The 14627-nt window shown below is 41.2% G+C and overlaps 1 protein-coding gene across 1 annotated transcript in view; it reads left to right on the forward strand.

Annotated features, from left to right (window-relative positions):
* Positions 1 to 14627, forward strand: part of LOC103598729 (ATP-binding cassette sub-family A member 13-like) — a gene marked incomplete at its 3' end in the record, with an annotated part of 258136 nt that overhangs the window by 151220 nt on the left and 92289 nt on the right. The window contains exons 18-19 of the mRNA XM_008582776.1: positions 11648 to 11702; positions 13142 to 13319. Coding sequence (XP_008580998.1) covers positions 11648 to 11702; positions 13142 to 13319 — 233 coding nt within the window. The remainder of the gene's footprint in view (positions 1 to 11647; positions 11703 to 13141; positions 13320 to 14627) is intronic.

Genomic DNA, 14627 nt, shown 5'->3' on the forward strand with positions numbered 1-14627 from the left:
ATACTTATGTATTTGTGGTGGATTGATCCTTTTATCATTAGGAATGGTTATGTCTTCCTGGCGGGCTGATTCTTTTATCATTATATAATGTTCCTCATTGTCACGAGTAATTTTAGTTGCTGTGAAATCTACTTCATCTGATATTAATATAGTCTCTCTTGCTTTTTAAAAAATTAATGTTACATGGTATATCTGTTTCATCTATTCATTTCTAACCTGTATTGTTGTGTTTGAAGTGAGTTTTCTGTAGACAGCATATGCTGGATCATATTTTTTAATCCACTCTAGCAATCTCCGCTTTTTAATTTTATATGGAGACTTGAGACCATTTACATTTAAGGTAATTATTAATATGTTGGGGTTTAAGTATGACACTCTATTATTTTTCAGTTTCTTCTGCTTCTCTTTTCTTGAGTTCTTATGAGTTATTTGAGCATTCTCTTTAGGGGCTCATCTTGATTTATTTATAATGTTTTTGAGTATATCTCTTCATATAGTTTTCTCAGTGGTTGTTACTAAGTATTACAGCATACATGCACAACTTTATCACAGTCTACGGATATTATCCTTTACCACTTTGGGTAAAGTACAGAAATCTTATTTCACTGTAGGTCCTTTTAACCTTTCCACTTTTAAAATAGTGTTTCCTTATACAGTGAGCACCATATCAGCTTGTGTTCTAATTTATGCTTAAATTACCAATATGAGTTACAAAACTCATGAGCTGAAGAACAGTCTATTATGTTTCCTATTCTTGACATGCCCTGATGTTCTTCTTTCCTTTTGGAAGTTTCAAGGCTTCTGCTGTGATTTCCTTTCTGTTTAGAGAACTCACTATTGCTATTCTTTAAGAGTAATTTTGCTAGTGACAAATTTGCTTACTTATTTAATTTTTCAGCTGAGAATGTTTTTATTTCCCCTTCATTCTTGAAGGATAGTTTCACTGAAATAGAATTCATGGTTGACAGTTAAAGAAGAGTTCAGCACTTGAAAAATGTGCCACTTCCTTCTGGCCTTTGTGATTTAAGTGTGGAATTTATTGCCATTCCAGTTAGTGTTCTCTTCTCTCTCAGTGAATTCTTTCAAGATGTTTCCATTGTCTTTAGTTTTTAGAGACTTAATCATGATGTTTCTTGGTGTAGATTTCCTTGATTTTGTCCTATTTAGGGTTCACTTAGCTCTTGGATTATTAGGGGCATGTATTTTGCCAAACCTAGGAAGTTTTTAACGATTATGTCTCAGAGTATTTTTTGAGTTGCCCTCACTCACTCTTTTCTCCTTCTAGGATCTGGTAATAAGATTGTCAGCTCTTTTGTTATTATCCCACAGGTTCCTTTCCTGAGTCTTACTTTTTAAAAAAATTATTTTCCCTGTTTTTAAATTGGGTAAATTCTACTGGTCCATCTCGAGTTTGTTGATTTTTTCTTTGTTTAGCTATGCTCAACTACTGAGCACATCCAGTGATTTTTTAATTTTCCATCATTGTATTTTTCAGTTCTAGAATTTCCATTTGGTTATTTAAAAAATAAATTCTATTTCTTTGATGGAATTAGGTTTTTTTCATGTTTTACAAGAATTCACAATTACTTATTGAAGCCTCTTTATGATGCATGTTATAGATAATTCCAACACCCCATTCATCTTGATGTTGGAACCTGTTTGTGTCTTTTCTCTTTCAAGTTGTAATTATTCCATTTCTTTTCATGAAGGATTATTTTCAATTGTATCCTGAACATTTTGGATTCCATTTAATGTTCTTTTCTTAGCAGGCAACTCTTCTGTAGAAGAATAGTATGAGAACTGGCTAGATGTGTGTTTAGTTTCCAGCTGGGCCCAGTGGAACCACCCTGGCTAGGAAGAAAATTCACCACCGTGTTGTTTAAGTCTCATGGCCACTATCTTCTTTGCACCTGTCAGAATCTTCCTGTGCTTGTTTGTTGGGTTATGTCTGGTGGATTTTAGTTGTAAGAGGGAGGACCTGGCAGGGTTAGGACTACTCCATCTTGGACAAACCGGAATTTGGACTCTCACTTTTTTACTACAACCTCGAAAGCCAGTGGGCCATGGAGTATCACCTGTGGAATATGGAAGGAAAAAGCTGTACACCCCGAATTCTGTACCTAGAGAATATGTTTCCTGTAAAGTAAATTGGCAGCAGAGATATTCTCATGTAGAATGTGACTCCAAAAATATATTGTAGTTATATTGTTAGTAAAAATGAATGCTCAAAGCTAGCTAATTGAGATATTAACCAAAAAGAATATTACAAAAATGTTTAGTTCACAGGATGAAGAAAAGAACATGGGCGAATATTGGTTTTAGTGAAGCACATAGACTGTGCAAATGTTTGCACACATGTTATAAAAAATTAATTGAAGGTCAAGAATGATTTGTAAATTAAAGATATTTAACATAAAACATAACTCAGTAATAATGTATATGTTCAGAGAAAACCTTGGAAATAAATGCTTAGTATTAAGTGCAAATAATTATTACCTCTGGTTTTCAATTGGATCATGTTTATTTTAATTTTATTATTTTTCTCTATTTTAAAATTTAAAACCTCTTTACAATTGCCATCTGTTACTCAATAAGAGTAATAATTAATCTTCATACTAGGGAAAAAAAACCAGGAGAGCTTCACAGGAGGAAGAGAGAAAGACAGCCATCAAAATGCCCTTTAGTCAGAAGAGTACACATATTTTTCTTAATAATCTCTGAGATTGAATTAACTATTTTATTCTTCCACATCTCACTGGTGACTCAAGTGAATTAATTAAAAGAACATGAAGTTTTTCACATATGTTGATGTATTTTCTTTTTATGTAGATGCTTGCAGGCATCTGGGCATTAATACTTTCAAAGATATACATTTTATAGGAGTAATGAACCCAAAAGCAACTGCCTGAATTGTAGGCATGTTAAGTATCTTGCTATCATAATGGATATTGGACAAAAGCACAGATGTACATTTTTACAAATGACAAATATACAGAGCCTGGAAACCATAACAGATGTAGCCATAATGAGAATACTAAATGAGAAAACTAATTTTATACATTGATACATTGCTGTGGGCCAATTCTTAGAAAGAAAAGCCAGAATATAAATGATAAGAATAATCAAACAAAGAAATTATTCAAATGTACTCAAAATGTACATTTTGAAATGTCACTTCTGAAAACCTTTGAAGTGATGCTGGAGAGAGGCTTGAATGAGCTCCTACTAAATTGTGGTGTTGAAACCGTGGCCCTAATCTTTAAAAGTCTTGCATTTCTTACCAACATCATCAGCCCCAGGATCACAATGCAATTGTTACCTAAATAGACTACTTAGTGCTCATAATACAATGAAAATAACAACCCAATTACAGAGATTGTCCATTGCAATAATGTGGTTTTTACAGCAAGGACTTCAAAGGCTATTATAAATGATTTTCCTAGTGTCACAGAAAATGGATGAAACTGGGATCCAGAAAGTCAGGGTTGTAGCTCTCACTCTACCAGTTATGCTTGACCTCAGATGTCACTAGAACTTCCCCCTGCCTCAGTTTCCTTCCTTGCACCCCCTAGCCTCTCGGCTGCACTTTCTCTATGGTAGACCTGATATGAATTCCTGATACCCGAGACAGTCCTCCGCTCTCCTGTCTCTCCTTGGATCTGTGGCAGGAGCTCTGATTTCTAAACTTTTACTTTCTTAAAGAACAAGGGGCTGTTGTCAGAAGGTGTGTGAGCATGTGTTAGAGCAGGCCTGTGTGGGTGTGATTTCTCTCACCTGCTTGCTCAGGGGGCCAGGAGAGACCTGAGACTCTCAGGGAGGAGAATAAGCTTCTCCTGTGTCTTCTTTGTTCTTTCTCCATTCATTACTCTTTTATTTTGAGAAAATACATATATATGCCATTTATTTAAATAACTCCATATCCGTCCCACTTTTGGCAAAATAGAAATAAAGTCTTAGCCCCTATTGAAAGAAATGTTAGCTTGATTTTTAAAATTTTTAAATATGTTTAATCCTGAAGAGCTGCTGCTAAATAATATGATTCTGAAAACACCTAATGTAGTGATAAGTCAAATTGCAATATAAAAATGAAAAAGCTCACCAGTGTTCCTAAACCAAAAATGGCATGGGTTCCACCTGTGGGCACCCACCACCTCCTCATGCCCAATTGGCTGTGCCTCTGCCGCTGCAGAATTGTGCTCCTGTGGCACCTCAACCCTGCACTGGGGTTTCATGTGTGTTCCTGGACTGGCCCCTGCCCCAGAAAGCTCCCTGACTACCTCCCTGACACGTGAACCTCTTCGGTGACCTACAGGGGGCATAGTCCAGTGGGTAAGTGGGCTGTAGCCCCATAGATGGGGAGCTTCTTCAGGAAGGGGCTGTTGTCCCTCCCCACCCATGCACTGCTGCATACTGGGTGGGAGGAGACGCTTGTTGAGTGAATTCTTGGTCTTGCAAAGGAAGACGTTTCAAATCTCTATTTGACCCTCAATGAAATCCAATTAATGTCCTGTACTCAAATTTCCATCACCAAAATCAGAACAAAGTCAGAATGGTATTTGACCTCTGACCTGACAGGGGCAAAGCTGCTCTGCCAGCAAGGCCAGGATGTTCCCTACTTATGTGGTTGCCCTTTCTTCCTAAACACTGTGGTTTAACTCTCACTCTTTTCCTTTCTCTTAACTTCCAAAGAGAATTTCTGAATTTCATGGTGAAAGCATGGGAATGGCTGAGAAGTGAGACTCAGTGGTTGGCTTCAACTGTATCTAGGGGTCTTCCTGTAGCACTGAGCACGGAGCAGGAAGGCCGGTTCCAGGGACATGAGGATCCCCATAGGGCCCTGGGAGAGGAACTCAGAAAACGTGTGCTTCCTCAATATATTCTGATATTTACTCTGTGTGAATTATGCAAATTATGGGACTGTAAAGCCAGCACCAAATGAAAAGCTGTGGCCCCTCTGAGTTATTTACAAGTGACAGCCCCAGGAAGAAAGGGGCACCTACTGCAATTGGTGGTTATTTGCACTAGTGGCTTCATGTAGACTTCTAAGACTGAGGTGGAAGCAGAGCTCATGGAGACTTGTATCCATGTGTGACAGGACGGGATGGAGGGCCCGGTGGCTGCCAAGGGCGGGATCTCTCCTAAAATGCGTTATGTGAAATATACTTGCATCAGCTGCTCTCTTCTGCTGCCATAGTCGAAGCCTATGTTGTGCATGTCGTTGGCACCTACTGTGGCTTTTAGTGCAGATGCAAGATTTTCAGTGCTCTGTATGTGGACAGGTGATTTGATGAGAGAGGCACAGACCTGGGACTCCAGATATGTGGGTTCTGCCTGTGTCAGGAGCAGGTTCTGTGCTTGGGAAAACAAGGGCACGAAGCTAGCCCATTTCATGTGTTCCTTTTTCCTGTAAGAATCTGCAATTCTGGAATGCTGCAAGGAGACTTCCGAAGAAATACATGCACATAATACTAGTTTCTTTAACCCAGGATTTCATCATCAGATTTCTGAATGAGAAAATGTGTTATGAAAACATCCAGAATAGGGTGTAGCACACTGGAGAATTACTAACCATAGGAGCAGTCAATCATTTCACTGTGAGACGGGAGACCAGATGTACTCTCGCCTCCTAGATTAAAACCCTAAAGGAATGACACGAATCCAGGAAATGTGCTAAAATGAAGAGCAATAAATTTATAAGAGAAATGAGAGTGCAGAAAGCAAATATCAGAGCACTGGTTTTCATCTTTCAGCATGACTCGAAATACATGCACATTATACTAGTTTTTTTTAAACCCAGGATTTCATCATCAGATTTCTGAATGAGAAAATGTGTTATGAAAACATCCAGAATAGGGTGTAGCACACTGGAGAATTACTAACCATAGGAGCAGTCAATCATTTCACTGTGAGACGGGAGACCAGATGTACTCTCGCCTCCTAGATTAAAACCCTAAAAAAATGACACAAATCCAGGAAATGTGCAAAAATAAAGAACAATAAACTTATAACAGAGGAATGAGAGTGCAGAAAGCAAATATTAGAGCACTGGTTTTCATCTTTCAGCATGACTCTAATGGTTTAAGGAAAGAGAGGATGTTTATGCAACCTGATCAATAAAGATCCAACCTTGGTAGTTTAAGATTGTATTACTGAGCTCTTCACAGGAATGTCTGCCACTGTTCACTGCAGAATGAGCTGGGCTGAGGCATTTGTCCTCCAGTCCTGTCTCCTTCCCACTCTGTGGGTATGTTCTTTGGGAAATCAGAAGTATGTGCTAAAGACAGGTGCATGCTATGCTGGCAGGAAAATGCGGAGGTTTCTCTAATAACTGCACTTCAGGTCCTTCTACCGTAAATGGGGATGACAATATGAATGTGCCAGTGTTACTCTATGAGAATTTGTACCAACAGCTTAATGTCTTGGATGACATACAACACATGACCATAGATTAAGTGTTGTGTGTTTTTGCATACCAGCCTCTTCTCTCTACTCATGAGTACATGTGGACTCAGAGTCTGAGAACTGACCCCTCCTTTCCTTTACCCATCTCCATACTGCTGAAAATTTATTTCACCCTTTTTTTTTCCTGTGGCGAGAATGCTTAAATTTACATTAGGTCTCCAGAACTAATTCATCTTATACCTGAAGATTTGAACCTTGTGAATGACCTCTCCCCATTTCCCCCACTCCCTGGCCCCTGGTAATAAGCACCCTTGTACTCTTTGTTTCTATGTGTTTGACTTTTTAGAGTTCCACAAATAAGTGAGATCATGCAGTATTTTTCTTTCTATGTCTGGCTTATTTCCTTTAGCATAATGTCCTCCAGGTTTATCCATGTTGTTGCAAAAGGCAGAATTTCCTTCTTTTAAAGGCTGAGTAATTTTCCATTATGTGTGTTTGTATACATAGCTCTCTCTCTCTCTCTCTCTCTCTCTGTGTGTGTGTGTGTGTGTGTGTATTTTTGTATCCGTTCATTCACTGATGGATGCTTAAGTTGTTTCTATATCTTGGCTATTGTGAGTAATGCTACAATGAATATGGAAATCATATTTCTCCTAAAGATAATAATTTTATTTCCTTTGGATGTGTACTGTCTTAGTCTGTTTTCTGCCACTTATAACAGAATACCTGAAACTGGGTAGTTTATAAAGAAATGAAATGTATTTCTTACAGATCTGGAGGCTGGGAAGTCCAAGGTTGAGGGGGCACATCTGGTGAGCACCTTCTTACTGGTGGGGACTCTCTGCAGAGTCCTGAGGTGACACAGGGCATCACATGGTGAGAAGGCAAGAGTGTGCTAATGTGCTCCCTTCCTTTCCCTATAAAGCCACTAGTCTACTCCCATGAGAACCCATTAATCCATCAATGAATTAATTTATTCATGAGAACATAGACCTCATGACCGAATCACCTCTTAAAGACCCCACCTCTCAACACTGCCACATTAGAGATTGAACTTCAACATGAGCTTTGAAGGGGACAAACATTTGAACCAGGCTTTGAAGGGGACAAACATTCTGCCACATTAGAGATTGAACTTCAACATGAGCTTTGAAGGGGACAAACATTTGAACCAGAGCATATACCCAGAAGTGGGAATTCTGGATGATATTGTTGTTCTACTTTTAATTTCTTGAGGCTCTTTGTACTCTTTTCATAATTGCTATACAAATTTACATTCCCATCCACAGTGTATACAGGTAATGGACATATTAGTTAGACTACATAATCAGTCCACAGTGTATATGTATATAGAAACATCCCATTGTACACCTTAAATATATACAATTTCTATTTGTCAATTATGCCTCAGTAANCCGAATAACCTTTTAAAGACCCCACCTCTCAACACTGCCACATTAGAGATTGAACTTCAACATGAGCTTTGAAGGGGACAAACATTTGAACCAGAGCATATACCCAGAAGTGGGAATTCTGGATGATATTGTTGTTCTACTTTTAATTTCTTGAGGCTCTTTGTACTCTTTTCATAATTGCTATACAAATTTACATTCCCATCCACAGTGTATACAGGTAATGGACATATTAGTTAGACTACATAATCCGTCCACAGTGTATATGTATATAGAAACATCCCATTGTACACCTTAAATATATACAATTTCTATTTGTCAATTATGCCTCAGTAAAGCTAGAAACAAAACAAGAGCAATAATGATAAAAAAACAAAGTTGAAGTCCTCACCTAATCAGACATGAGATGGGAGTGGGGTCACAAGGGGGTGAACAAGGAAGGATAAGCAAATGGTGAACCATGCCTGCAGTACAAAGTTTGGGAAACTGATAGTAATCCAGTTTTTCAAGTGGGAGAAGTAGGAGGGTAGGGTGGCATGAGGGTTTTGGACTTTATTGTAAAGGGCACCAGTGTCTAGTAAAGAATATAGACTCCATATTTTTCTTTCTCCTTCGTTTTGGAAGTTATCCAAGGCTGCTGGGCAGGGGGAATTGATGAATTTGGGGCAGGAGCAAACTGAGAGGCAGTGCAGGCTGGGACTGTTCAGGCATGTGCAGTGCATGGATGAGGCCTGGCATGTGGTGGTGGAGTGTGGTGGAGGACAACGTCTTTGGCATATGGGGTGAAGAAGAGCAGGAGCTGAGCACGTAGCTTTTGAGTCTGGGTGACTGGGAGGATGATGGGTGCATCAACAGTAGTGGGGAAATCGGAGGAGGAGAGCATCACGTGCTGATGACGGGTTTTGCTTGGAATTAACACACTGGCAGTGTGTGTGTGTGTGTGTGTGTGTGTGTGTGTGTGTGTGTGTGTGTGTGTGTGTGTGTGTGTGTGTAGGAAATATCATTGATTATGAAGGGAAGCTTGAGAAGACTCAGGGAGAGTGTGAGGACGTGGGAAGAAGAACCCAGAGGGAAGCTCCTGGCCATGCCTACATTTCTGCTGCACAGTAAACCTCCAGCTGCAGAGGTGGTCCGTTTCACCCCCAGCTAGGTGGACTGCAACTCATTTCCTGCATTAACCATCAGGAGTTACCGCAGACCCCACATGTCAAAGGGCATGGCCCCAGCAAGACTGCCCTTATTTCAGATGCCACCTACACTTCGAGGGTCCCAGTGCCACCTACACTTATGACTGACTGGCTATAAATTTGAGGGTTCCCAAATCCCAACCCAGTTTGATAATTTGCTAGAATGACACACAAAATTCAGGAAAGCATTAGTTTCATTGTGAAGGATGCAAGTCAAGAGGACCAGCTGAGTGGAGAGACACATAAAGTGAGGTAAGGACGGGAAGGATGCAGAGCTTCTGTGCTCCGTTTTCATGGAATCTGGGCCCATCACCTCCCAGAACATCCATGTGTTTACCAACTGGAAGCTCTGCTGAGCCTCCGTTTTCAAAGGTTTTACTGGGGGTTGATTAAAAGTTATGATTGAGTAAGTTATTGGCAACGTGATTGAACTCAGTCTCCAGATCTTTCTCCCTGGATCTCTCCAGATCTCTCTCTCCACTTCTAATCTATGCTTTGTTAATTTTTTGAACCTGCTTCCTTGGACCAACTTCTCCTTCCAGAATGTTACAGACCGAGTCCACTTCCTCTGATTCATGATGATTCTTTAGTTCTCTGAAGATATTTTCTTACTCCCTCTTGCTCCAGATAATGTGTGTGTGTGTGTTTGCGTGTGTGTGTGTGTGTGTGTATTTTCATGTTTAACAATTCCAGTATTTTTCTGTTGTTCCTAAGATAATATAATTCCCAGAACCCACTCAGCTAACCACATTTTTCTGGACTTTCTGTAATCTATAATGTTCTCATTCATATGCGGTGTCCAGAATTACACACAACATAGCAACTGTTTTCCCATCATCTATGGCACCCAGTGTGACACTTGCTGTGCCTTGGCAGGAGCTCTGTCTAATGCCAATCAGCTCTTGTATGATGCCTGATAGGGTTGACTGAGATTGGGCAGGTTGCCAAGTGAAACTCTGCCTAGAGTCAGCCCTTTAGCTAGGAAGGATGGGGCCAGCAGATGCTGTACAGAGAGGGTTCGGACACCATGTGTAGCAAAAGAAAGGTAAAGACTGGTGGGTGTTATTGGTCCAGACAGAAAAAGGGTCAAGACCACCCATTTCATGGTGAATGTTTAAGTCAGGTCTAGGATATGTGAAGCCACACAGCAGGCATTAGGCACATGCAGTGGGAGCCTGGAACAGAATAACTGCATGATATTAATTTGAAATCGAAGAAATTGTTCTGGAAAACTATGTGGGGGCTTGCTGATCAAATAGTTCCTGCTGTTCTTTCTGCTATGAGCCAGAGCCTGCCCCGGCACATGGCTGAGCCCTCGATGGAAGAAGAAGACAGGGATAGCTGAAGAGGGGAGCAGGGGGCAGATGGTCAGAAATCAAGACGCCTGGTGGCAGAACTGTTGGGATTTTGGAGTAGTGTAGTCTGTTCCAATGTTGTACCTTTTAAGTTATTTATGTTTCCTTATAACCTGTGGTGTTTCAGTAAGGATTTAATGTGCCCTCATAAGGAAATGAAAAATACAGATGACTGGAAAAATTGAAAGTGAGCCAAAAGAAGAAAATTACAGAAGTGATGACATTAAACGGAGCAGGGATATTGTGCTTATGATGGCCTCCACATACAAAATGCACATTTAGCGCCAAACATTTGAAACCTCCAATCAGAAAAAGGAAAACTGATTACTCTAGCAGTTCATAATGTCTTTAAGGTGAAACACACATTGTTTGCCTGAAGTTAGGGAATTATTCTTAATACAGTATGGATTAGAATTTGCTGGGGGAGCCGGCCCGGTGGCGCACTGCTACAGTGCTCCGCTTGGGAGAGCAGCGGCGCTCCCACCGAGGGTTCGGATCCCACATACAGACCGGTTCCTGCTCACTGGCTGAGCGAGGTGCGGGCGCAGCACCGAGGGTTGCGATCCTGTTGCCGGTCCCGGCCCGGTGCGGGCGTGACACTGAGGGTTGCGACCCGTTGCCGGACACGAAAAAAGACAAAAAGGAAAAAAAAAAAAAGAATTTGCTGGGGAGGGGATATCACACTGTGTGATATTATGAATGGCTTTCATAATAAAATCTTTTTAATTGATAAGTTGATGGCAATTTCTCTATATTGGCAGCTGGCATTACACTGATGAACAAGCCTAAGAGTGAAAACAAAGCAAAATAAAGCAGACAGACAATTCCAGAAACAAAATTGTTCTAATTAAATGGTACAGTTTTCTGTGTGTCTAGGCCTGGCTTGACGTAGAGTTGAATTTTTTACTGACCGGGTTTTCATCAAATAATATTCTTTGCATATTGTTATTTAGCTTCAGTCTGTTAAATATGAATCACATATTACTTAGGCCTCTGGGATGCTTAGTCAGACAATACAAAGTGGTGAGATAAAAGCACAGTGCTGTCACCTAATGCGTGTGCAGCAGAAGCTGGTTATGTTCAACAGCAGCAGCGACAGCAAAAATCCCGGCACCATGAGCTGCGTTGAAAGGTTGAATTTGCCCTTCTTTGCTGCTCATGTCCCAGGGCCTGGGGAACGCAAGCAGGAGACATCTGCAGGCACAGGGGCTCTGTGTGGCTGGGAGGGGGTTGTGACTCTCTGTGCAGGAGAAGACTCTCGGAGGCTCACTTTGTAATTTGTCTTTTGCAGGAATAACGCTCTATAGCCACCCGTATGGAGGGGCCTTGCTGAATGAGGACAAGACGTGAGTTCAAGGAATGCTGGCAGGGGGAAGTGACCCCCACTATGGAAGAAAATATTTGGGTTACTTAGTGGTGATGTAGATCCCTCTTTGACATTTGCCCTGAGAGATGTTAGCATATATAGTTAGTGGCACAGGGCTTGGGCATTTCTTTGCAAAGTGTGAGAAAAATGATTATTGAAAGAGGAAGTGTGCTGAGTGAGCTTAAAACAGATGAGAAGATCGTGCAATTGTATTCCTAGGAAGAAATTATTCTAAGGGGATGATTTCCCTGAAACTTAGGGGGCCACACATCTTCCAGAACATCTTTTTGGGTTAAGAAAAGAAATTTGGTATTCATATAGGTAAACAGGAATGCCTCCTTGAACATTTCTCATGCAAGACATTTTTTCGGTCCAGAGGCAATCCTGGGTGATGATAAAGCCACTGCTCAAGGGGTAGAGAATTAAGTGACAGTTCTTACTGTCTTCATAAAAGGTCCAATGCTTCTGCCCGCACCATCTCCCTTCTCTATCATTAGCTGACAAATTTTTAGTTAGATATTGACAATTAAATTAAGTATTATTTACACACTTCCTATGACCTATCAAATTGAATCAGAGAACACAAACCTGCTTAATGGGCGTTCTGTCCTCAATTTGTTAACCTGGCAGGAAACAAAGCTCTCAGTCTGTCCTCACTTTTGCATGATGCTATTTAGGATTCTGCTTTTACCAGACTGTGACAACTGTCCAGAACTCTAGGCATGGGTTAATTGGCATCTATTATCAAGCAATACATGGTACAAAAGCAGGCATGATGCAGCAGATTGTTCGTGGTGAGAGGTACCATCATGTGGCCACAGGAAAGACCACAAGTGGCCTCACTGTTCCTAAAGAGGAGGCAGAGAGGGGGCACAGTTTACATGAGAGAAGGGTGTTAATAGTGCTCTAGTAGAAAAATGACTGAGAAAGTGTATGGTGTATATTATTACAAAAACACTTCCATATGTTACAAAACCGTTTTGGTCTTTTGAGTGGTTGAATTCAGAGTGGGCCAGTCAAGTGCACAGCTGTAGTGAGAGCCCCTTCCTGGGGGTGCTGCTGCATAGCAAAGCAGCCACAACCGGGGCAGAAGTCACAGCTTACTGCAGATGCCACTCTGGGCATGATTTTCATTTTAATTGGGAGTCAGGTTCAATGGTCAAGAGCAGACTTTGACACAAGCAGACTCCCAAATGCCCCTCAACACTGTGCTCCTCAGTTATGCCTTCTCTAAACTGTCAACAATAATCCGTGCCTCAAAAGGTGGTTGAGAGGATTTCATGAGCAAACCCACATCCTTAGCCAATATGGCTGGCCAAGTATAAGATGTTAATTAATGGTGTTCATCCCTGATTGTTAATAGCAGAAACAAGACCCGTGTTCTTTGACAACTGACGAGCTCTTCTGTTTTGCCTACAGCCTGGAGAGCATCCGTCAGTGCGGCGTTGCCCTGTGCATAGTGCTGGGCTTCTCTATCCTGTCTGCATCGTTTGGCAGCTCCGTGGTGCGGGACAGGGTGACAGGAGCCAAACGGTTGCAGCACATAAGTGGCCTTGGCTACAGCACATACTGGTTCACTAACTTCCTGTTTGACATGGTAGGATTGGAAAGGAGATCCTGTGTGCCTCTCTGCTCGTGATCTATTTAAGAGAGAGAGAGAGAGAGAGAGAGTGAGTGTGCGTGTGTGTGTGTGTGTAGGGGGACACGGGACCCTGGTTACTTTGGACTATCCACAAAAGAAGGGATCATTTTATTTATCCCTTTAGGTTAAGTGTCCCATTTTAGGTTAAGTGTTAAGTCACCTTTACTTTACACCATCCGTCATTAGGATTGCTGCATAAGGGGAAGACTGATCAGCCTCAGGCTAGAGATGTGGGAAATTGGGATCTGCAGATAAATGCAGTTTCTTACTGGGGAGATGAGGAACTAATCACCTTTAATATGCTTTTTCAAGGGAATGGAAAGGTAGTGATAAAAATCATTAGAAATGATCGGTCATCTGCATCCCTAAAACAACCTTCACTGAGATCCATGCCTATTCCTTGATGTGTGTAGCAGGGATTAGTTTTTCCTACCTGTACTCAAGTTGCCCAGTGGAAACCCTTCAGATAATTGTCTACAGTCCCTAAGAGGAAAATACCAGATGCATTGTCACGTTGTACCCTGTGGAATAGGACTTTGGTTTGAATCAAAAAATGTATCTAATATGATAGAGTGCTCTTTAGTGGTCAACACCTACTTTCATTGTTATGTAGCAGAGTTGTCCTTTTCGGTGGAAAGTGATCTATTTGCCCTCAAAAATGTGATTCGTTCTGTGTTATGGAAAATGTTTCTTGAGTCAATGGAAGGCAGGAAGGGCCTGACCTTGACTGAGCACCTGACATACACCAGGTTCTACACTAGCTGCATTAGTTTTTGCACAGAATGGGGCATATTAGTACATTGCTCTCATGTGATGTTTATTCCTTTGAGCTGGCTGAGAATTTAGCAGATTGATTTCTTTTTGAACATGGGACCTGGATTTTTTAAAAAATATTTGTATCGATGCCATGTAAGTTGCCTCAACATTTCAGGAGTTCATTTAGCTTAATCAGCATTTTTCCCAAACCTGCCTGGTGATAGCAGTCACCTGGGACATGGTATTCCCAAGGGCCTGGCCTTCAAGATTCTATTCAATAGGTCTGGGTGGAACTTGACAGGGCACTAAATGCTGGTCCTCGAACCCCCACATCATTACTGAGGGACATTCTAGAAGGCAAGAGAGAGGAAGTGACTACCCAAGATTGTGTGTCTAGTTAGTGCACAGCTGGCATTTCAGTGCCAGCCTCCAGTCCTGGTTCAACTCTGTTCTCAGTGCCACACTGTGCCCTGGCCACTCCAGTGTTCTGTGTCTGCCATTAAATGA

The sequence above is a fragment of the Galeopterus variegatus genome, unplaced genomic scaffold (assembly GCF_000696425.1).
Source record: "Galeopterus variegatus unplaced genomic scaffold, G_variegatus-3.0.2 Scaffold2722, whole genome shotgun sequence".
NCBI lineage: Eukaryota > Metazoa > Chordata > Mammalia > Dermoptera > Cynocephalidae > Galeopterus > Galeopterus variegatus.